At 40.2% G+C, this 25,159-nt stretch overlaps 1 protein-coding gene across 1 annotated transcript in view; it reads right to left on the bottom strand.

Annotated features, from left to right (window-relative positions):
- Positions 1 to 11,906: 11,906 nt before the first annotated feature.
- piwil2 (piwi-like RNA-mediated gene silencing 2) overlaps positions 11,907 to 25,159 on the bottom strand; it is a 33,733-nt gene continuing 20,480 nt past the window's right edge. Inside the window, exons 14-23 of the mRNA XM_068310084.1 lie at positions 22,404 to 22,544; positions 16,522 to 16,635; positions 15,621 to 15,809; positions 14,915 to 15,016; positions 14,719 to 14,835; positions 14,450 to 14,538; positions 14,036 to 14,141; positions 13,625 to 13,884; positions 12,573 to 12,680; positions 11,907 to 12,220 (exon numbers count right to left, since the gene is read on the bottom strand). Coding sequence (XP_068166185.1) covers positions 12,064 to 12,220; positions 12,573 to 12,680; positions 13,625 to 13,884; positions 14,036 to 14,141; positions 14,450 to 14,538; positions 14,719 to 14,835; positions 14,915 to 15,016; positions 15,621 to 15,809; positions 16,522 to 16,635; positions 22,404 to 22,544 — 1,383 coding nt within the window. The 3' untranslated portion in view covers positions 11,907 to 12,063. The remainder of the gene's footprint in view (positions 12,221 to 12,572; positions 12,681 to 13,624; positions 13,885 to 14,035; positions 14,142 to 14,449; positions 14,539 to 14,718; positions 14,836 to 14,914; positions 15,017 to 15,620; positions 15,810 to 16,521; positions 16,636 to 22,403; positions 22,545 to 25,159) is intronic.

The following is a 25,159-nucleotide window of genomic DNA, read 5'->3' as shown; positions in this document are numbered from 1 at the left end:
GTCCATGTTCCTCCTGTCTTACAGAAGGATGTGGTTAGACAAAGTTTGGATGAGCAACACATCCATCTACCACCCACACCATTCCACCTTGGTAAGTGTTACAGCATCCACCGGCATGCAACTTAGAGGGAATGGTGCCAGGCTGTACAAACAGAACTATGTGAAAGGAGATGTAGAAGTTATCCTTCTAGTTTGAACCTCCATCATTTTTTGCATCATAATAATCAATGACGAGTCAATTGATAATATATCAGAATCTTCCATTATACTAATATTAAGATGTGTTCATGTCGCCGTTTTCACCATTCTAGAAGCTATTTGTCATTATTGCTTTTGGCTCTGGAAGAGTAACTCTGATGAATTAAGAAAATTTGTATTTGACATCAGCACTTTGTGAAAGGGGCAGCACGGTGGCGCAGTGGTTAGTGCAGCCGCCTCACAACACGGCGGACCCGGGTTTGAGTCCCGCTCTGTGCAGAGTTCGCATGCTCTCCCCGTGTCTGCGTGGGTTCTCTCCGGGTTCTCCGGCTTCCTCCCATCCCCAAAAGCATGCGCTTTAGGTTGATTGGCCAGTCCCAAATTGACCGTAGGAGTGAGTGTGTGTGTGTGAATGATAGTCTCTCCGCGGCTCCGCGGTACACTGGCGTCGTGCCCAGAGTGTCCCCCGCCTAACACCCTGAGACTGCCGGGATAGGCACCGGCTCCCCCGCGACCTGCGTTAGCGGATTAAGCGGGTTAGAAAATGACTGACAGACTTTGTGAAAGTGGGTGGGGGGACTGAGACACTGATTTGGAGGCCACAGGCTGTAACCATGGGTGTTAATTTTAGGTGATCATCCTGCTTGATGTATGTCCTCAAGCAGGATGAGACTCTGCCAATAGATTCAGAAAATGTTGAAGCCTCACATGTAACAGTCACACAACTGAAAACTCAGCTGTAGAGATGCCAAGCATTCACCGATTTTCTGACGCCCTGAACTGATTCACATTTAACTTAAATGCATACATTTGCATCAACCTCTTCCCTATTCAAATCAGTAAAATGAACTTAGAAATAAACTCATCAAAAGTCATCAAATCTGGGGTCAACCTCAACCTGTTAATGTCTTTGCCTGTGAGTTGCGATTTAAGTTCAAGCTTTTAGTCTTTAAATTTTGTGAGACAACAAAGTTAAGGAGATGTGATTTAGAAAAAAAAAGTCAAGGTAACTCACAGCTCTGGAAAACCCAAAAGAACATGCATTGATGTGATTTGAGATCAATATTGTTAGTTCTAGAGGTATAAAGATAAAATAAATTATATTTGGACCCAAAGTAATAGATTCAGAATTTTGCATTTGAATTTAACATTTTTTTCTCCAGTCATTAAAAATTGGATGAATTTTCATAAAGAGGACCAGAATTAGATTTGTTACAGTATTGCCTGAGGTTCAACGATGAAACTTGGCAACATGTGGCAAAATAATTAACCACCTTGAATTTCCAAAAGCCCCCAGGGCAGCTTTGTGATGGCATGCATCTTGTTTGAATTTGATTATTATCTTTTAAACAGAGTATGTTAATGAGATAAATGCTCTCTAATAACAGTAAAGGAGGACCAAACCAGTTCCCCTAATATAGAATGTCAAGCATTATGCTGACATCATATGATTGTTTACTTCACGTCGTGTGGATTATGCTGCTACTGTTCTCAGGTAAATTCTACTAATGGCCAGCTATATTTTTGAGTTGTGTCCAAAAGCTACTCAGCTCCAGCATGTAACAGTATAGAATCTAAAGACAGTAAATACTAGAATGTAGTTGGTTGAAAAGCACACTGAGAAACAGATTACGTGAAGCTTTAGTTCAAAAATAATTTCTCTGAAAACAGGAGCAATCACGGAAAGTTGTTTGTATTGTAGTAGTTTGTGTTAAATCAACCAGGGTCCTGTTCCAACAAGAGGACTGAAGTCCAACAACAGACTTGAATATACAAGTCAGGATTCAAGTGGACTGTTCAGAGGACTGTTCAAACTCATATTACCAGGTGAATTATAGACAAAGACTAAATAAAAGTGTGCATGCTATTCAAGCATCGCCCAAAGGTCAAACGGGTCAAACTGATCCACTGTAGCAAACAGCACTGGTACTGACCACATTAAAACTAGAATTCAAACATAATAGAACATTCTGGTATTGAAATCTGCTGATTCATTTTGAGGCATCTTAATGTGGATTTTCTGGTTTTTCCAGATGCCATTGTGTTGTCCTGTGACCATCACCTGACTGTGGCACGGGATCCACCAAAGAACAAGTGCCTGAGGACAGAAAATTGCATTGAGGTCAAAGCAGTTACAAAATCGGCCTAAGTAGTTGTATTTCTGAAGTGTGTCCTCACCATTTGCCAGCTTGTGAATGTGATGTTTTGCCAGGCACTGAAACTATTATAGCTTCAAGGCATCTGTGACTTTTCAGCGACTGCATTGAAATGCTCTTCAAAATCAAGACAAGGTGTTACAGCAGTGCAGTTAACCCAGACTTTATATACAGTAGTACAGTATATATATGGATTTTCAAGCAACTTTTTAATCCAAGCAATGAGTCAGTGAACAGCAATAGCCACAGATAAGTGTGTGGTCGCGACAGGATCACGAACCTTCACATTCACACACTCCTCTACCACAACACATTAGCAATGGCAGCAGTGACGGAGCATGATGGTCCATGTAAATTTGAGGTGAAAATGTGTCAAAGGGGTTTGGTGTTAATGCGGGTATAAGCATCCAGGTGCTCATTTTTATAGCTGGATGATCTGAACTTTTTGAAATTTGATTCTTTGTTTTGCAACCATGTGAGACAGGATCATTTAAGGTGTTGGCTTCAGTTGGATGTCACGCATCCAAATCCTCGCCCTGCAGGAGAATCCTCCATTGCGTGATGCAGGTGCTTGCACCATTTTATAGTATTTAATTACAGTACTTATCTTTTACTCTCACTATTCATATTTGTTTCTGTATTTACCCAATCTTTCACCTTGTGCCTATTTTTTCACTTTGCTAAATTTAATATGATTATGTGGTGCTTTATGCTGGTCAGACCCAATTCTGGGCTTCATTCAGAAAAAATGATATTTTGGCTGTAAATTTTGCAGTTCTGCTCTGCACGTGGGTGGCCTGGTAGGAGGATATGAATCAAGGAAGACTTAGATCTATATCTAGAATATGCAGTGTGTTAGTTTTGTATTTGATTCAACACTTCATACATTTGGTTCAATACTGAACATTGGAAAAAGGAAATAGTCAAACTAGTTAAAAAGGAATTTATTTAGGTTTAACAGATACACATTTTTTAAAAACAGTTCTATAAATACATACATAAAAATTTTATATATTGCACATTAAAACGTGTCAGGAGGGGAAAAAAGAACATGGATTATATTTCTAATTTAAGCAACTAATCTTCACAAAAAGACATCTGAATGGACAGTTTGGGACAGAACAAAGTAATGTCATGTTTCAGGTATTTTGATTTTTAGGTCATTACCGATTCGTTGATCAGACAATGTCTAGCTTCTCCTCTACCACAGCACCTCTCAAATCCTATACGTCTCAGGCTCCAGCAGGGTGGAACAGCAACTGGAATCCTGAATATTCTTTTAACCGACTCCAAACTTGTCTCATGAAAAACCACAGACAGCCATATTTTTTAAAAGATGTTAGGTCACCAAAAACTCAACCCCTAATTAAAACAGGTAACTGGCCGTAAAGATAGCTTTGGTTTATTAGTTGAGGTAGTTATTTGCGTCCCACATATCTGTGGGACGCAAATACCTTATAAAATAAAACAAATGCCTGTGAAAAAACAGTAATGGAACAATTTCTGGGACTGCATTTAAAAGTTTTACATTTCCAAATTAAATCAAATTTCTTTAGATTACAGTGGAGGTTCAAATGTCTGAAACAAAAAAGAGGCAAACTAACCCAGACACTTGAATGGAGACAGATCTAAATGGAAGGACGTCCGTTTCAACACTCAACTCAAGTTTTAAAAGAAGCATTTATATTATCTTTAGATGGAGTTACATTGCATCACTAATCACTTCTGCTGCAGACCAACTGTAAAATCAGGTCAACTACATGTTACCTAATCACAGAATCTGGTTCAATTCCAAGGCTATAACAATATCTGGGATTCTTTTACAGTGAAAGCTGCAAGTTCAAACGGATGAAAAAGACTGGTGCCACCTGGTGACAGTTTATGTACAGTCATATTTAAATGGAGGTAAGGGGACCAGAGCTTTGCGACATGGTTTAGTGGAGGTTTTAGTCCATGCCATCATCTCCAAATGTCTGATTTGCAGCTGGGAGGTTGTTATAAAAAGCCTCAACTTTTACAGTCTTTCACAAATCACTGATTTACTATTTTTATGACCTTCAGATCAGCTATCTTCCCCTGAAACATTTGTCCCAGACCTTTTGAAGAAATTAAAATTTTATGACAAAAGTGGACAAAATGTTTTTAACCAATACCCAAATCCTTCAAAAGGTGTGTCCTTCAGTTCTGTATGTTGTGGCAGAATAAAATCCATCACCATCACATTTGGAAATTTACACAATTTGATATTTTGCAAAAATGTTAAATGATACAAAGTCCTTTAGGGTACTTGTGGGGTGATTCATTTCCATAACCATACATTTAATGCCTCTACTTATTTTCTTAGATTTGGAGGTCATCTGACGTCATGTAGCGCAGCAGCTTTGAACAATGGACTTTACTGCACATCTGTTTACATTCTATCTAAACAATTTTTATTTAAAGACATTCAAGTCCCTTGATACGATGGGATTTCCCAGTTCAGTGACTATTCCATTTCTCCATCACAGAAATAAAAGCAGAAAGAGGCTGAATGTGATGTCACTCACTGTTGGCATCAACTCTGAATGTTAGGAGGAAGATGACAATGCCCATCAGCAGCGCCAACATCATTATCACAGTAGTCAGCATGAAGGCCCGGCACGCCGGGTGGTCCGTCAATCTGAACAGAGCTCCACCCACATCGACAGCCTCAGTGCGGCCCTCAGGAGGGGGGCTGGGAAGCCCCACGTCCAAGGAGTGATTTATCGACCTCAAAGACGTAAGAGATCTCCGATTCCAATGACCTTCAGGGGGCCTGAATGAAAAACTGAAGCTGTGATTAGTATTAATTTTGTTTTTAATGTTTTTCAACGATGGATTGAGTTGCATGATTAAAGAAAAACTTAAAACTAACCTCCAAATTCAGTTTCGGGGTCAACTATTTTTAGATTCTCCTGAAGTAATGAAAAGATTCCTGCTCATTATGTTTACAACTGCCAAAAGACAATGCAATTTTCAAATCTGAATCAGATTCACTGTCATTTTGATTGTGTGTTTGAACACTGGGATATTACAAACTAAATTTTGCACAATTTCATGAAATTTCAACCTTTAGTAATTTTGTAACAAATTATTAAAGGTTGAAAAAATCTATGTTTTTAAAAAGGCATAAAAGTTTTCCTTTCAATAAAAACATGACAATGAATTTTTAATTTATTTAAAATTGAGAGAATGGTCCGAAGCAGAGTCATTTCAGCGTTAACGTATTACTATAGCCGATTCTATCCAGCAGAATTGCCAGGCACAAAATGAGTTCAGAGTTTTGGAACCAGCCTGACCTTTTGATCTGTAGCTTCCCTTTGCTGCGGTGAAAGCGGATGCTGTAGACTCTCTGCATGGCATCTGGCAGGGAAGACAGCACGTCTGCATCTGTGGCCAGCCTGGGCAGTCCCAGGGCAGGCAGCGGTGTGAGACTGCGACACAGAGGGCACTGGATGGAGTCAGGCTGAGCTGACTTGACGTTAATGCGTGCTAGGCATTCCAAGCAGAACGTGTGCCTGCACTGGAGCATCTTGGGACAGCGGAAGATGTTGTTGAACTGGCTGAAGCAGATGGAGCACTCCAGGTCTGGGCAAGTAACATTTGACCACTGAGAGTGGATTGGAGACAGGCTGAGGTCAGGGGACTGGAGGATGATGGACACCTGGCAGGAAGGGGGTGTCACCGGGGCAGGGCAAGGGTACGGCGTCTGAGCAGATTCAGTAGACGGAGTCTGAGGTGAAGACGAAGACCCCGGAAGTAGGTTGGACTGAAGCCTGCACCTGAAATTGATGCATGGCTCTGAGACTCTGGAGGGAGAGGTGGCGCATTCCGGTAAGGTGAACACATTTTGGCCTCTCTCTTGGCTAGATGCTGCCTGATATAGAGGGGGGGTTTGGCCTCGAGTCGCCAGGTAAGTATGACCAGTCAGGATGACTGGTGGAGGAGATGACAGAATGGCTGAGAGAGATGGGTTATGGGAAATATAAGGGTTTGGGGGGGAGTACAGAGGGTGAGAGTTCATGTCTGCGAGGGGATTCATGATGGACAGAAGGAGGGACCACCTCCACGCAGATGAACAAGTGGATGTTGAGTCTTCAGCAGAGGGAAAGCATCAGGCAGATGATGGTCCTTCTATAATAATAATAATGGCTTTGATGACTATTTCAAAATAAAAGTTAACTATAGATGAAAGACAAACAGGATAACACTCAACACAAGCCAAACAAGGCCTAAGTGTTATAATTAACCTAGCATGCTCCTGTGACAAGCTAACTCACTGAATATAGCCAAACAGGAACCAGCACCAGTGTCTTCATTCCATATCACAAAGACGACTCAAAACCAGAAATTTTTAAACGCACTCTTACCTTTTACATCATGACTTCTATTCTCACAGACCCTACTGGAGGACAGATACCCGCCCTGTGAGTATGAACCTCACGTCGTCTCACTATTAGCGAGTGTCAGCAGCTGAACATAAATGAGGAAACGGTTTAATGGAGATCACCTGAGTCTGTCCTAGTTACGAAGGTTAACACACCTGAAACAAGTGATGCACATTGATGAGAGCAAAGCTTGGAGTGCACCATTTACTCTAAGTATGAAAGATAAAATTTTGTGGTGGGGGTTTCGTTTTTCTTAAGGACAGGAGACAGTGTATAAAACACAAGGTATTTATTTGCCAATTCAAATCATGCACAGGTTGATTAGCAGTACAATAATATCATCAATAGGTTGAGTATGAGTCCAATAATATCATCGATGATATTAACAAACAGACAAGTTCAACAAATACTTATCTAAGCATGATGAGAGCTCTGGAGATGATGAATGGTCCATTGAGGTGTTGTTACAGAATATTCTGGGTACAGGAAAAACTTCACAGACGAGAGCTGCAGCGGAGTTCCAGGTACAAAATATGAAAAGAATCACACATCATTTATACTCTAAAGGTGTGACTAGGGGCAGGTATTAACCTCGGCTCATCTGCTTTCAACCAGTTCTTTACGGGCTTTACGTTGGTACGTCATGACCTCCAGACGTTACCAAAAATATCAACAGTTTCACAAAACTATTTGATGACATAATATAATCAGTCGTGCGAACCCTGTGAGGACATTTCTGCTGCAGACATTCTTTGGATGACCCTGTGCAGAAACATACAAAAATATTCGAATTTCAAGTACAGTATATGAAATGATCTGGCCAGCTGCTTCTGTCAGTGTCTAACTTCTTCCAAGGATACCAACAGTCATGCAAGCATTTCCAAATATGGTCTAACAGTAATTATTTTCATGCAGCGTCTTCATGACCTCGAGACATCCTGGTGCCACCTTCACGAGCGCTGAATAATTTGACACACACAACAATCCAGATCTTTGGTTCAATTAAATTATATTATTTTACTATATTATTTTATTGTATGGTATTATTGTATTAAAAACTTTCCACCACAAGTTCAAGCAGTTTTTCTTTATTATGGTCAAAAGGGGTAAAATTGTTAAATGGATCAACTATGTTTTCTGTTGCTACATAAGATTCCATTTTGCAGTTACCAGAGAACGAAAAATGACCTATTTTTAAAAATATGTATTTTAAACAAAATTTTAAGTTCATTGTTTATTTCAGTGGTCATTCATATAAGGGAAATTCTCACATTTTTATCAATGTATCAATTTTATGTAACTTTACAGACTGGATTTTAGTCTGTAAAGTTACATAATCTGATAAACACGAGAACTACAATAATAATTTATAATGAAAAGTAATTAATTTTCAAAAGCTGCATTTAGAACAGAAATCAAATTCAAGTCACCAAAAGATTCTAAAAACATAAGCATAATTTTCACAAACTGGGTCATCATACAACACAACTGATGATTCCATACACAAGTACCTGTATCTACATTTACATGTGACTGGGCCAATATCTGGAGCTTGCCACTGCATATCATATTTCATGGTTTTATGTCCAAGAATCTTGGTTGCAGCCAATCAAATGTATCTGGAATCCCTGAAGTTCAGAGCATTCATGAAGCCAAATGCCTGACTGATAACTCATGAAGGTTATCTTCAGTCCTAATGCCAGATGGAGAGGATCCTCGTCTTCTGGGGATCCCCCAGTCAGAGCTGGTTGATGTGGCAGAGAAAAGGGAAGTTTGGGGTTCCCTGTTGAGGCTGCTACACCTGCGACCCAGCTTCGGAGGAACAGATGAAGATGGATGGATGGAAAAACAGTTCACAAAAAGAATATTCACACCATTTTGTATACCTAAGAACTGAAATCAAGAGCTGACATCTAGCTTTTTTGCACGGTTTCTTTGATAATAGCCCAAACTACTTTTGTTCTTACATCAATAGCTGTGGCATTGTACTGCTTATAACTGCTTTAAGGCATTCCAAGTTTCATTTTCTGTATGTTTTAGTCACAATGCACAAGAGTTACTGATAAAAAGGAAATAAAAAATTGAAGAAAATAAAGGTGGTCTAATATTTTATATTTACTGATAGTTCTCTTCCTATTGCTTATCATTCTGGTGGAATACAGAATGATATTTAGCCTCCACTGAAGTATCCACTTTTCCCTACGGCTGGACAGTAGCAGTAGGGAGGTTATCAGCAAAATAGACGCTCAGTGAAGAAGTGGTTCATTCTGTACAATTCATATGCAACTTTGTTTTAATGTGCTCCTCATGTATATTGAATCCACTTTCAAAAAACATTTAATTCTCTGAATTAATGCTGAACCATAACCAATGGGATCCTTTTCAAATGGACATGCTATGTTTGCCTCTAAAATAGTTTTTAAAAAAAAACAAAACAAAATTTCATTCGGTAAAACTTAGGACCCAATATCAGCAGTAAAATAACTGTCGTCTCCGACATGTCGCCATTAATTCAATGATGCCAAGCTTACGATACAGAGGCTCCATTTCCTACTTCGACAGCCAGATTCATTTCATTTAACAAAAGCTGCATTATTTGGTTTTCTTTGCACATTCCATCGTCAAGCGCAAAATGTCTTCAAAAAACTACGGTGCCATCTTTCGCACGGTATTCTCTCTTCTGCTTTCTGCCAGAGCACGACCTAGAAGCCATTAGCCCATATAAATCTATAGATTAGCGCAATGTTGTTCAAGCCACAGGGTTCAAAGCATGTAAAAAATGTAGTGCCTTATTGTCCATAATTTACAGCATTTACCCTCATTGAATCTAGAGATAAAGTCAGAGAGACCAGACTGAGATGGTTTGGACCAGTCCATGGTAGAAGGATGCTGAGTTTGGAACGAACAGGCAATAGGCCAGAGGAAGACCAAAGAGGTGATTTATGGATGAAGTGAAAGAGGACATGAAGGTAGTTGGTGTGAGAGAATAGGATGCAGAAGACAGGCTTAGATGGAGTCAACTGATTCGCTGTGGCGACCCTTGAAGGGAAAAGCCGAATGGAGAAGACCACCCTCATTGAACCTAAAAAAACGAGGATTTCATTCTTTGTGTGATGTGACAATCAGGAACAGCTGAAAAGATGCTGGAGTAAATGCATCTTAAATATGAGGATGTATCGGTGCTGTTGAAACCTGATTAACAAAACATTTAATTCAATGAAAACTACAGTATTTTCGCCACTATAAGGCGCACCTAAAAGCCTTTTTCTCAATTTCTTATAATCCAATGTGCCTTATATATGAAAAAAGTTTTAAGATAGACCATTCATTGAAGTTGAGTTCTCAGATGCATTTTATAATCCAGTGCGCTTCATAATCCAGTGCTCTTTATTGGCCATTTATTGAAGGTGCACTTTATAATCCAGTGCACCTTATAGTGCAGAAAATACTGTAAATGGCTGATGTTATCACCACTGTGAACTCACTCTTGATCTGAAAAGTGTCCCGAGTCATGGTGTTATTTGACCAGCTAATCTCAAGGATGTGCTCTTTTGTCATCTTTTACACAACTATGTGTCAAAGTAACATGGCACACATTTAGACATTTGCCAACGATACAGTTGTGAGTTTGCAGTACAATGAGTCTGGTAATGGTCCAGGAATTAATGTCAAATTTTTTTAGAAACAAAACTTATTAGGGTTGAGCTGGATACTCGTTTCATACGAGTATCCGGTACGGATAAAGCATTTTTGATGAATAGGAGTACGATACAAATAAAACCCGTTAATACTCGTGATCGGACTGAAGGATAATCATCCTGTTTTCACGCTCTGTGATTGGCCAGTCACACATATTTTCCGCCTCTCCCTACAGACTGCAGTTAGAGTGGCGTTTGTCCCTGTCCCACTCTCCAGCACACGCGATTACTGATCTCTCTGGTGGTGGCTTAACTGTTCCTCACGTCTTTCTTCTTAGGTTTTTGGTTATGGTTACCTGGTGAACTTTGTTTTTTTGTTGCACGTACGCGTGCATTTAACCGCCGCCTCCACTCGTCTTTTTTTTTTACTCGTTTGTTCTAAACTCTGTTCAAATTAATAATTCTATACTTTATAAACATTTTAACTGAGACATAGCACACATACACACACACTTACCGCAATCAACATTGTTTATCGCACAAATTTCCCCACTGTGGGACAATAAAGGTCTTTTATTATTTATTATTATTAACTTAATTAGCTAAAAATAATTGAAGAAAAAAAGTTTGATTATAAACTCGAAAAGAAAAATATTTAAAAGTTTCAAGTATGACAATTCTTGTTCATGCATACTTCGTAGTTGACAATTTCCTATTGCATGTACTTCATTAATGCATTTTGTGTTTACTCGTTCTATATATAGTTCCTTTACTATTGTGATCAAAAGTATTGAATCTCAATTCTGAGGCTCTTCAGTAAATAGTCATAGGCTTAAGAATATTCATGTTCTGACTCAGTTCCATAAAAAACTTGTTCTGTAAATAGTTCTCACTTTTGTGATCAAAAACATTGATTTGAATCTCAATTTTGAGGCTGTTCCGTAAATAGTTTTAAAAGAATACATTTCGGAACTTGTGATCAATCGATATCAATTTTAGACTTAAAATAATGTAGCAATTTAAGCCCCATTCATTTCCGGTCAAACCACTCTCTTCCGGTTTAAGCACCGCCCATTCCGAGTACAGATACGGATACAGATAATCTAGTTGGTTGAACAGATACAGATAGCGATGTACTCGCTTATCCCTACTTATAACCAAATGTATTTAGCTTGTATTCCTTTGTAGACAAAGCATTTGTCTTTTCTTTTGCATAGGTGTTACCTGGTTTGGACAAACCTCTATACATGTTCTCTTTGTGTAAGTTACTGTATTTTATTGTCTCCTCATTGCCTCACGGGCTGGACCCCTGCAAATGTATAAGGCAACCCATTTCAAACATTTGTTCTGGAAATATTTATTAGCACATGGAACACAATCAGAACTTGAATGCAAAGGTATAAAGCCGAACTGACTTCACAAAAAAAAACAACAACCCGAAACTACAACAAAGTTGGGGTGAGGACTTAAAAAAAAAGAAAAACAAACAGCCTCTCGGAGTTGGATGACTGGCTCTGAGTGCTGGTACTGGCAGGTAAGTCAGTTTAGGGACATACTTGCATGGTGCTGGAAGACTAATGGGGTACCCGGCCAGTTCCAGTACAGGGGCAAATTGTGTCAAAACAAGATTTTAGGATGCAAAATATCCTTGCTTGCTGGTGCCTCTCAAAGGAAGAACAGCTTCTCTGAGAGTTGGATGGCTGGCTCAGAGTGCAGGTACTGGCCAGACAGGTAGGCCAGTTTGTGGGCATACTTGCATGGTGCAGGAACACGAACGGTACCCGGCCAGTTCCAGTACAGGTGACAGAGCTTGAAGGTCAGTCTGGTGTGGGACCAAAGTAGCACGGTTACAAAATAAACACGCCTGATTCTCAGCAGCTTAGATAGCGGTCATGACTGGGGTCTATATGCAACGTTACAAACTTTATTTCTAAATTAAAGAGAATTCCACCCTTTTTAGCAAATCATACAACCGAACCCTTATGCAACATAAAATGGAACAGTTTGGTCTCTCATCTTGGTCTGACAAAAAACTAAACTTTTAATCTTGCAATGAGCAATACCAACATTTTTCTGTAGTTAAATATTATCCTATTAAAGAAACATCAGATGGTAATTAGAATGGTCAGTGAGATGTGTACCTGTAATTCCAATAACATAATGACAATTAGTACCTTTGCATATGGTATGGAGAGAGGTTTGCTGTGTTGTACAAACAAATGTAGTGAGTAGGAAGTCCACAGCCATTACGAATGTGATGTGCCATGAGGTAGAAGTCCACCCTGAATAAAAAACAAGCAAAGAAAAAAACCCATTTCAAACTTGAAATGGTAAATAGTTTGAGCTGCTCCTCCACACTGATTACCTGTACTCCTATTTTGGAACCAACTATGCCAAAATAAGGGGACTGCATTTGTTGTTTTTTGTTGATAGGATATTTTGCATCCTAAAAAATTACTTAAATCTTTATTATACTAGCTTGCTTTTAAAATTGTGTATTGATGATATCACTGGAAACAAGTTTTTCAAAGAAAATATTTAGATAAATCTGCAGTGTTATGCCTTTCATAATGCACAGGGAGTTCTAACTGGGGCGGCAGTGGCTAAGTGGTAAAGCAGACGTCTTGAAGATCAGACATCACCCAGCCATCGGCGGTTCAATTCCCGAGTGTGAGCTGACAGCGGGAGGTGTCGGCTCACCTCCCAGCCACTGCCGATATACTGTATATAACCTTGCGCTGTGATTAACACATGTATATAAGTACATTTGTGAGTGGAAGGAGAATTTCCCATTTGAGGGATCAATAAAGTGACTTTAATCTTATTCTTAACTTCCGAATAGTGTTTACCTCATTTAATGTCCTCTGAAAGCAGCATTACCACACAGTAGTGTTATGTCAAGCTGTGCTAATTGATGTTTTTTTTTTTTAATGAGACACGAGCGTTAATGTTAGATCCCACATCATTTACTCATCAACATTAAAGATTATGCAAATACACCCCCACGTTGTGTGTTTCCTAATTTAAGACTATTTTATATGCTCACACAGACCAAACCAGTGAGACATGGCCGACGTGAATGCAGGTGTGAGTGTGACGGGTTACTTGTCACACTCACATTATAGACGTGAAGTAGGAACGTCTATAATGTTAAACCTTCATAGTGGCATAGATGTCGAAGTTTAAAAGAAGATTTACCGACAACTCTGAACATACAAAGACTGACCATTCTCTCCGAGTGAGTGTGTGATCTAGAACAGTTCCTGGTCGAGGTGTCCCAAAGTTGCTTGCCGCCTCATTGCAGGAATAGATGGTTGTGTTGATGCGCTTTTGGACCACAATGAAGACAAACTTGGGCTCATAATTAGGGTATTTTTCAAAGCAGTCGATCAACTGTGGAATCTCATACAGCTCCACCATTTTTAGCTGACCATCTGAAACACCATCTCGATACACCACAATCTTATCAGGTAAGTTGTGATTCACCTGCAGAAAAAAAAGACCAATGATTTGTTCAGTCATGACTAGCCACAGGGAAGCTCCACCTCCCCTACCAAAATCTGGTCAAAAGGGTTGGGTGCAGTTTAGTTTAGGGGAAATTATGATATTTCATTAATCGTTGGTTTGTTGTACTTACCTCGTAGTACTTCTGCAATGCGGCCAGAAAGCAAACTCTGAAGCCGCTGATTAGTTCCTGGTTGGGTGTCTGAAAAGTTACTCTGGAGTACCAGTGGGTCAGTGAGCTGCACAAGAAAAACGTGCATATCTGATGAGGGAAAATTGCCACTCCTGTTGCTGCCAAATATTTTCCCCTGTATTAAGGCTGCAAATTACATCAGTTCAATCAACACTAGCAAATACCAGAAGGGCCAAGAACCTTTAACTACTTGTAATTTGATTTCACAAAGATCTCAATAAACTGGGTAGATCTATGGACTTGTATTTTTCTTCTTCTCTCTGGGTGTGGCAACACTGACAAAACACTGGATACTGAAACTGTTCTAAAGAGTAGGTGAATATCGACTGAACGTGTGTGTTTGTGTGTGTGCACCTGTTCAAGCTTGCAACAAAGCCCATGACAGACTGACGCTTCTTGCTGATGTCATGGTGGACATCAACTCCAACTACCATCAAGTGTTTCTAGAAATTGAGATACATTATTTCCTCTGTGATTGAAAATTAGAGTAGCAGTCCAAGGATAGTAGTTATTCCTTTGAATTTATTACACTTTCCACAAGATTCTATTATTGATGACAAAAATTATCTTAAAAGCACCACACACACAGCCTCTTCTGACAGATTATAAGCCATGATGCTCACCAGTGGGACACCAACAGTCCACAGCTCTCCCCCCATTTTGCAGTTTATCTGCAGGAGTATCATTTGGGCAACACTCATCAGCCTCTGTGGTTGGGAAATTGTACGTGCATTGATAACCTGGAGACAGATGCATAAAATGAAGCAAGAAACCAAACCTTTTTGTCAGCAGTTCAAGCTCTTGGAAAACATAACATACCTGGGATGAGATGGGACTTTGGACACAGCAGAGCTTCTTGATAGCACCGTAGAGATCGTCTCTACTGCCAACAATGATGCATACTACAAGCTGCATTTTTGGCTATTAACAGATTGAAATGAAAATTTATAACAGGATTGATGTCACTGAATTAGTAGCTTGACACTTAAACTGGATGTGTATTGTATTGTCGACTGGATCCAGTTCAAGTGTCGACTGATCCAAGACCCTGAATTAAATCATCCAGTTCAAGATCCTGTGTCAACCTGGAAATTTCATATTAAACACAACAGCGTTGAGTAGGAACGTGTATAATCGACAATCACATTTTTCTGCCTGGAAAACTGATGTCCCTAGTCTCAGGTTAGACAGATTTCGCAGACATTTCCCAGAGTATATGTGCCACACAAGTTGCTGGTGGATCACAAAGAGATTTAAGTCCACACCACTATTGGCCTTCAAGGTATCACAATTAAAAACTTTGAAGTTCAAACAAATGTATTTTGACCTGTTGCACCCAATTTACATTTTGTGAATTATACAGAAAATCACTGTTCTACTCAGAGAAAAACCAAGTTGTCCTAAATCATCAACTTGTTTAAAACACGTTGGAGCATGACAAACCTTTCTGGTGGACTCACTGTGTGTGTTACATGCAGTATTAAACCACTCTTAGCTGCCAATCTAAATTTATTCTATGTCGTACCTCTCTGGCAAGCTCAGTGTGGATGCTCTTGATGTAAGTCTCAGTGCGATCGTCCGGCAACTCCACACGAATGGGCCTCTCCAGCCTCATGCCAATGGCCCCAGCCACTTTGTTAAAGATGGAGATCAGATCTTCAGCCTGTACTGCACAGCGGCGAGGGTAGAAGATAGCCCAGATGCTCAGTGGGATCTAAGAGCAAGATCACATTAGTGATGACACACAAGTACGTAAAAAAAATAAAATGTGGTTAAGTGTTGTGGCTTAGTGAGGACGTTTCAACTGCACAAAGAATATCCAATCTTCTCTGCAATTTAAGTTTTTCATTTGCCACTCAAAACTTTTCATGACCAGCATTTTTTTTTTTAAATTAAAATTATTTCGGTAAGGGGTGGTACTGTGGTGCAGTGGGGAGCGCTGTCGTCTCACAGCAAAAAGGTTCCAGGTTCTAGTCCTTTCTGTATGGAGTTTCCATATTCTCCCCGTGTCTGCGTGGGTTCTCTCTGGGTTTCACTGGTTTTGTCCCACCTCCAAAAACAGGCACTTCAGGTGGTCGGTTACAAATTGTCTGGAGGTGTGAGTCTGTGCGTGAGTAATTGGTCATCTTTTGTGTTATCCTGTGATGCAGTGGCACCATGTCTGGGGCGTCTCTCTGCGCCTCATGCCCGCAAGCCCCCGGGAAAGGCACCAGCACCTCCGCAAAAGCGGTCCGGAAAAATCAATGAATGATTTTGGTAAGGAAAGTGGGGGCAGTCAAAATTTTAGTGCTTTGACTGACCATACTTAGCTGATATTCTTGAAAAGCATTCAGTACCCAAACTAAATCAGTACGGTGGATTTTAGAGCAGCGTCAGCAAACAGAAAATATTTATTTTCGTAAGATAGTGAATGAACATGTACTCACGGAACTGATTGAAGGATTCCTGACAATCTGTTTGGACCAGTATGTGTCATCACCAGTGATAAAAGTTGAAGACTGCAGGAAGATGGTTTCAGCAGGCAGAGTTCTCCCTTTAATCTGCCCAACAAACCAATACCGAAGATATGACTGTTATATCATAAACTAAAAACATTGTTTTAAAAATCAGTCAACAATCTTTTCAACATGGTTTTTGTGTTCAATGTGTATTCTTTCAGAAAACACTTAATTCACTGAAGTCTGGACTATACAGTGGCAGTACTGCTGTGGATGAGAACCTGTATTCAACTGAATACACTACACATACAAGATAATTAATAATCAAACTGATAAACTGTGTTTTGCAAATATTCACTCACATAGAATTTGCTGTCTGTAACAAATTTCAAAAAAGCTGGGACATACCATGTTTACTACTGTGTTCCATCACCTTTCCCTTTAACAACACTCAAGCATTTGGGAACCGGGGACACTAATAGTTTAATAAGTGGAATTCTTTCCCATTCCTGCTTGATGTACAACTTCAGTTGCTCAACAGTCCAGGGTTTCTGTTGATATATTTTGCAATTCATGATGCACCACACACTTTCAACGTGAAACAGGTCTGGACTGCAGACAGGCCAGTCTAGTACCTACACCATTTTACTGTAGACTTTTGAGCTTTGTGCTGACAACAATCCGGGTGATCCTATTCCTCTTTGGCTCACAACGTCCACAATGTCCAAAACATTTTTGAAATGTGCACTCAGACCACAGCGCACTTTTTCACTTTGTGTCAGTACATCTGAGCCAAGTTCAAGCCCACTAAATGGCGTAGATCTGGGATTCCCAAAGTGTGGTGCGCGAGCTGCCGCTAGGGGGTGCACGAGTGTAATGGTAGCTGAGCACTTTGAAATAATTAAATAAATAAATAATTTAAACACTTTTTAATGGAGGGTTAACAGTTTAAATATTTGCATTCATTCACGTAAATCACTTGTAATTTTCAATTAAAAAAAGTTTTGGGAAAATTTTAAATAAAAAAAAACAAACCCAAAATGCACTTGGCTTTCTCCTAGCTACGTGCTAGCTTGTTGTGATAGCAACAACAATAATATGCCGAAATGCATAACTGGTTGAAAACGGGCAGTCTGTCCGGTATTAAATCTGGGAGAAATGAAAGAGGACAGGATACATTGGCGCAACTGAGAGCTATGCAGTCTACATGGCTGAAGAAATCCAGCAGGAAAAAGAGAGTGAGGATGACGAGACAGGGGAAACTGAAAATGAGGAGCACAGAACACAAAAAACTCACCCGGACACTTCATCGGGAGAAGGGGGTAAAGAACACAATGAGACTCGTACTCGAAAGAGAAAATATGATGTTGAACTTGGGCCTATGTTATTTTGATTCTTTGTGGCAGAGTAGCATATTTGTTACCATTTAATAACTGTTAGTTTGTTAAATAGGCCTATTTGTTACATAGCAGGGCTCGAAATTGTGCCCATTTTGGTCGCATATGCGCCCAAATTTTCATCAGTGCGACTATTAAATATATTTGGGAGCACCGGAGCGACTAGGGAAAAAAATCTGGTGCGCCTTTTTTTGTGAGACCGCGCTCCTCCGGTCCTGCCAGGAAACAATGAGAGCGCAGCTGCGGCTGCTCTCCTGGGCGAGGGAGAGAGGAGGAACGGAGATGGACGGAGCGTCCTAATCGCTCTGTCACTGCCTTGCTTTTGGGTAGTTGCTCCTAAAGTCTTTGCTGGTGCTACTAACTTCTAAATTTGGGAGCACCAGTGATAAAGAAAAAAAGTTAATTTCGAGCCCTGCATAACTGCTGTTCATCACTCATCTGTAGTCGGCTCGCTCAGCGACCATTTTGACTTAAAATATTATTATTGTCATTTTTATATTGTTACTATTATTCTCCCCACCGTTTCTAAAGTGCGAGATCATTAGGCCCATTATTGCACAATCTATTCTGTGTTAACAGGAGCCTATATTATTAAACTTGATACCTATATGGCTATAAAGACTACGCCTGTTCTTTCTTTTTTTTTTCGTGTTTTGGGCATTGGGGTGCGTCAGCTCGGTCGGGAGGTAGAAGTGGGTGCGCGGACTGAAAAGTTTTGGAACCGCTGGCGTAGATGTCAGTGTTTCTGGACGCTGTTGATCAATGGCTTTCCCTTTGCATGGTAGACTTTTAACTTGCACTTGTAGATGTAGCGACAAACTTACAGTGGTGTGAACAAGTTTGGGCACCTCTGATCATTTTCAAGATATTCTTTTAGAAATCATTGGTTGTTTGGATCAACAATTTCAGTTAAATACATCATATAGCAGACAAACAGTGATGTTTGAGGAGTGAAATAAAGTTTATAGGATTAACAGAAAGTGTGCAACAATTACTTAAACAAAGTAGGCAGGTATATAAATTTGGGCAACCTAGTTGTTTTATTGATTTGAGTACCTTTAGCACTAATTATTGGAACACAAAGTTTGTTTGGTAAGCTCATTGACCCTTGACCTACATACACGGATGAAACCCATCATGAGAAAGGATATTTCAGGTGGCTAGTTGCAAGCTGTTCTTTTTGCATCTTCTCTGAAGAGTGGCAAAATGGGAGCTTCAAAACAACTCTCAAATAACCAGAAAAAGATTGTTCAACATCAAGGTTTAGGGGAAGGATGCAAAAAGCTAGCTCAAAGATTTAAGCTGTCAGTTTCCATTGTGAGGAACATAGTGAGGAAATGGAAGACCACAGAGACAGTTATAGTTACGGCCCGGAGTAGCAGGCCAAGAAAAATCTCTGGTAAGCAGAGGCAAAGGATGCTGTGGACCGATGAATGTAAAATTTAGTTAACTGGACATGACAAAGGATGGTATGCATGGCAGAAGAACAACACAGCATTCCAAGACAAACATTTGCTACCCACAGTAAAATTTGGTGGCAGTTCCATCATGCTGTGAGGCCAGTGCAGGTACTGAGTGCAGGTGCTGGCAATCTTGTTAATGTTGAAGGTCGCATGGATTCCAGTCAGTATCAGCAGATTCTTGCGAACAATGTTCAAGAATCAGTGACAAAGTTAAAGTAGCACCGGGGCTGGATACTTCAACACGACAACAACCCTAAACACTGCTGAAACTCTGGTGTGATTTAAAGTGGGCTGTCCATGCTCAGAAACCATCAAACCTGACTGCACTGGAGATGTTTTGTAATGTAGAACGGTCAAAAATACTTTCAACCAGAATCCAGACTCTCATTGGAAGCTATAGGAAGTGTTGAGGCTGTTATTTCTGCAAAAGGAGGATCTACTAAATATTGATGTAATTTTCTGTTGTGGTGCCCAAATTTATGGACCTGCCCACTTTTGTTTAAGTAATTATTGCACACTTTGTTAATCTTATAAACTTCATTTCACTTCTCAAAAATCCCTGTTTGTCTGCTGTATGATATATAGTGGGTACGGAAAGTATTCAGACCCCTTTAAATTTCTCTTTGTTTCATTGCACCCATTTGCTAAATCAAAAAAGTTCATTTTATTTCTCATTAATGTACACTCAGCACCCCATCTTGACAGAAAAAAACAGAAATGCTGAAATTTTTGCGACTTGATTAAAAAAGAAAAACTGAAATATCGCATGGTCGTAAGTATTCAGACACTTTGCTGTGACACTCATATTTAACTCACATGCTGTTCATTTCTTCTGGTCCTCCTTGAGATGGTTCTACTCATTCATTGCAGTCCAGCTGTGTTTAATTAAACTGTTCAGACTTGATTAGGAAAGGCACACACCTGTCTATATAAGACCTTATTGCTCACAATGCATGTCAAAGCAAGTGAGAATCATGAGGTCGAAAGAACTGCCCAAGCAGCTCAGAGACAGCATTGTGGCAAGGCACAGATCCGGTCAAGGTTACAAAAGAATTGCTGCAGCACTCAAGGTTCCTAAGAGCACAGTGGCCTCCATAATCCTCAAATGGAAGAAGTTTGGGATGACCAGAACTCTTCCTAGACCTGGCCGTCCAGCCAAACTGAGTAAACGTGGGAGAAGAGCCATGGTGAGAGAGGTAAAGAAGAACCCAAAGATCACTGTGGCTGAGCTCCAGAGATGCAGTAGGGAGATGGGAGAAAGTTCCACAAAGTCAACTATCACTGCAGCCCTCCACCAGTCAGGGCTTTATGGCAGAGTGGCCCGACGGAAGCCTCTCCTCAGTGCAAGACATATGAAAGCCCGCATAGAGTTTGCCAAAAAACACCTGAGGGACTCCCAGACTATGATAAACAAGATTCTCTGGTCTGATGAGACAAAGATTGAACTTTTTGGCATTACTTCTAAGTGGTATGTGTGGAGAAAACCAGGCACTGCTCATCACCTGCCCATTACAATCCCAACAGTGAAACATGGCAGTGGCAGCATTATTCTATGGGGGTGTTTTTCAGCTGCAGGGACAGGACGACTGGTTGCAATTGAAGGAAGAATGAATGCAGCCAAGTACAGAGATATCCTGGAAGAAAACCTCTTCCGGAGTGCTCAGGACCTCAGACGGGACCGAATGTTTACCTTCCAACAAGACAATGACCCGAAGCACACAGCTAAAATAACAAAGGAGTGGCTTCGAAACAACTCTGTGACCATTCTTGACTGGCCCAGCCACAGCCCTGACCTAAACCCAACTGAGCATCTCTGGAGAGACCTGAAAATGGCTGTCCACCAACATTCACCATCCAACCTGATGGAACTGGAGAGGATCTGCAAGGAAGAATGGCAGAGGATCCCCAAATCCAGGTGTGAAAAACTTGTTGCATCATTCCAAGAAGACTCACGGCTGTACTGGATCAAAAGGGGGGTTCTACTCAATACTAAGCAAAGGGTCTGAATACTTATGACCATGCGATATTTCAGTTTTTCTTTTTTAATTTTCAAAGAATACAACATTTCTGTTTTTTTCTGTCAAGGTGGGGTGCTGAGTGTACATTAATGAGAAATAAAATGAACTTTTTTGATTTTAGCAAATGGATGCAATGAAACAAAGTGAGAAATTTAAAGGGGTCTGAATACTTTCCGTACCCAATGTATTTAACTGAAATTGCTGATCTGAACAACCAATGATTTATAAAGGAAAATCTTGAAAATGATCAGGGGTGCCCTAACGTTTTCTTACCACTGTAACTGACAATGGTTTTCTGAAGTATTCCTGAGCCCAGCTAGTAATATCCCTTTAGAAATTGATGTCAGCGCGGCATGAGAGATCAAAAGTCACAGCCATTTAATGATTTTTTTCAGTCTTGTTGCTTACGTGTAGAGATTTCTCCAGATTCTCTGAAACTTTTGATGATATTATGGACCATAAATGATAAAAACCTTTAATTCCTAGAAATTGTGAGTGGCAAAACATTCTTAAACTGTTGGGCTAATTGCTCAGGCAGTTGTTCACGAAGTTATGAAGTTCACCCCTTCTTGCTTGTGAATGAAGTCTTTCAGGAATGCACCTTTTATACTCGATGACACTCACCTGTTTCCAATTAACCTGTTCAGCTGTGGAATCTTCCAAACAGGTGTTTCACTGAACTTTCCCAGTATTTTGTTGAACCCCCCCCCCAGCTATTTTGGAATGTGTTGCAGGCATTAAGTTGAAAGCGAGTGAATATGTACAAAAATAAATGAATAATTACAGGTTTATTAGTTTTAACACGAAATATTTTGTTTGTGACATCTTAGTCCGTGCCATGACTGGTGAGTAGATTAGACTTGTACTTTGTTTGACTGAGTTGCTCTGTAGGAATATTGAGTTGTGTTGCATCAATATACAGACATAAAAAAGGTTTCTTGAAAGGACATGTTCTGTATCAAATACAGTTGAAAATAGTAACAGAATCTTACCAAAAGAATGTCTGAGGTCAACTCCAGTCCCCATTGGCTGAGTTCTTTCAGACTCTCTGGGTTGGTGGTGATGTTCTTCAGAAGCTGTCTTATTGAGTGGCAGTGTTGCTGACTGTTTACATTGATGTGCATAGTGATATCCTACAAGACATAAAAATGTATTCTGCCTCAACACATTGTTTTATTACATGTTTTCAGACATCTCTTACCAAAGCACATTATTGGGCTTAAATTCTTGGTTCATGCATTGATCACATGCAATCCCACAAAGCATATTTAGCAAATACCAGCACATTCAAGACCTTCCAGTCTAGTATACATTCTATGCAATATAAACAGTGAATCCTCAAATGTTTGGGTGTTTTTGTAACTTTTTAATTACAAATCTATAATGATTGCTTCATTAACATTCCTGTACGCTCATGTCTTCTTTTCCTTCCAGCTTTTCCCTTCAGGGGTCGCCACAGCAAATCAGTTGCCTCCATCTAACCCTGTCTTCTGTGTCCTCTTCTCTCACACCAACTACCTTCACATCCTCTTTCACTACATCCATAAACCTCCTCTTTGGTCTTCCTCTAGGCCTCCTGCCTGGCAGTTCAAAACTCAGCATCCTTCTACCAATATTTTCCCTATCTCTTAACTCTGTCTTAACTCCTTCCTAAAAGTCATGCAGCACTTTTTTCCTTTTCAGCTTCCACCATTTCGCCCTCTGCTCTGTCTTTGCCCTCTTCATCTTCCTCACCACCAGAGTCATCCTACACACCACCATCCTATGCTGTTTGCAAAGTAGTGGTAGGCGAGAGTGTACCCAATAACTGATCTCCTTCAGGTTACACCGTCTACACAAGATGTAGTCTACCTGTGTGGTCCTACCTCCACTCTTATAGGTCACCCTATGTTCCTGCCTCTTCTCACTTTAGCCATTTCTATCCTTTTTGCAAAGTCAACTACCATCTGTCCTTCTGAGTTCCTCTCCTGGATACCAAACCTGCCCATCACATCCTCATCACCTCTGTTTCCTGCGCCAACATGTCCATTGAAGTCTGCACCAATGACAACTCTCTCACTTCTAGGTATGCTCTGCATCACTTCATCAAAGTCCAGCCAGAAGTTCTCCTTCTCCTCCAGCTCACATCCTACCTGTGGAGCATACCCACTAACAACATTGAACATCAAACCTTCGATTTTTAGCTTCAGACTCATCACTCTATCCGAGTCTTTTTACCTCCAGGACATTCCTAACAAACTACTCCTTCAAGATAACTCCTACTCCATTTCTCTTCCCATCTACACCATGATAGAACAACTTGAACCCTGCTCCTAAACTTCTGGCCTTGCTACCTTTCCACCTGGTCTCCTGGACACACAGTATGTCTACCTTCCTCCTCTGCATCATGTCAACCAACTCTCTACCTTTTCCTGTCATAGTTCCAACATTCAACATCCCTACTCTCAGTCCTATACTCTTGGCGGTCCTCTTCTCTCTCTTCGTGTGAACACACTTTCCTCCTCTCCTTCTTCGACCAACAGTAGTCCAATTTCCACTGGCGCCCTGTAGTTCAACAGCACCTATGGCGTCGTTGTTAACCCGGGCCTCGACTGATCTGGTATGGAAGTCATAGGTTTGATTCGCATCTTTGATTTGGCTTGGGACCGGCACAATAAGACACTGGCTTGTGTCCTCTTGTGGCTACATTCTGTATTTGAAGTACATAATTACAGAAAAGGCTTGGTGGCATTTTTAATTTTTATGAGCAATGGGGACTTAGAAAATTTTTTTATCAAGAGTTATGGAGCGCGCCATGACAGCGGAAATAGACATCACAGTGAATCCATAGCAGCGCCGTTAAACATACAGCAAGCGACAACGTAACGAGCTGACAGTATCACATTTTAGATGACATTTATGTCATCTAAAATCATGTCATTATCATCAGATACTGAGGACGAGTTCCCTGTGAACCCACCTGGGGCTGTAATTATCCCGTATAATTATCACCCTATGTATACGGAGGATGAGAGTTTGCCAACATCTAGCGACTCATCCCAGGTGGCTTCATCCAAATCAGATTCTGACAGAGATAGCAAACTAGTTTTGTCCCGTTTTGGTTTGTGTATGTGGAATTAATAGCAACTCCAGTTTATATTAATATGTCTTGTATTTACGAATGTATAAGGATCAGGGCCTGACATGCTGTTTTTCTATGTTTTATTTCAGTTCCACAAATCTTCTCAGTAAAACAACCTATCACTTTTGATATTGTTTACTTTCCATGAGTGCCATAATCGCATGATAATCTGGTCATAAAAAAATGTATACAATATCTCCAGTAGCTCCAGACATGAATGAATTATCCAAAAAACCTTGGAAATTCAGAATGAATAATATGGGTTTTCCGAAAATGATCTTACCTTCAAATCTCTTTGGAAAATATTAAGGTTAAAGTGCTCATGGCAGATTATCGGATTTTTGGTCATTTTGACCCTGTTTATGCTTGCTTTCTATTTCTTTCCAAGCTTTTCAGAAAGTATTTGGAAGAAAGATAGGTTCCTATTTTTGTGTCTCCTGTGGTGTTGGAATAACCATTAACCTCGCAGGTAACCATGGCTTTATTGGGTTTATCGCTTCAGTGATTGTATTGTGTTCTAATGGCTGCCCTGACTGTTGAAACGATGGGTGTCGCAGTTGACGTACAATTGTGTTCAAAATAATAGTCTCTTTAGAAAATTGAGTAAAGCCCAAAATCCTCATAATG

Source organism: Antennarius striatus, chromosome 3 (assembly GCF_040054535.1).
Source record: "Antennarius striatus isolate MH-2024 chromosome 3, ASM4005453v1, whole genome shotgun sequence".
Classification (NCBI taxonomy): Eukaryota; Metazoa; Chordata; class Actinopteri; order Lophiiformes; family Antennariidae; genus Antennarius; species Antennarius striatus.
Note: the sequence above shows the minus strand (reverse complement) of the source record. Positions and strands in the feature narration are given on the sequence as shown.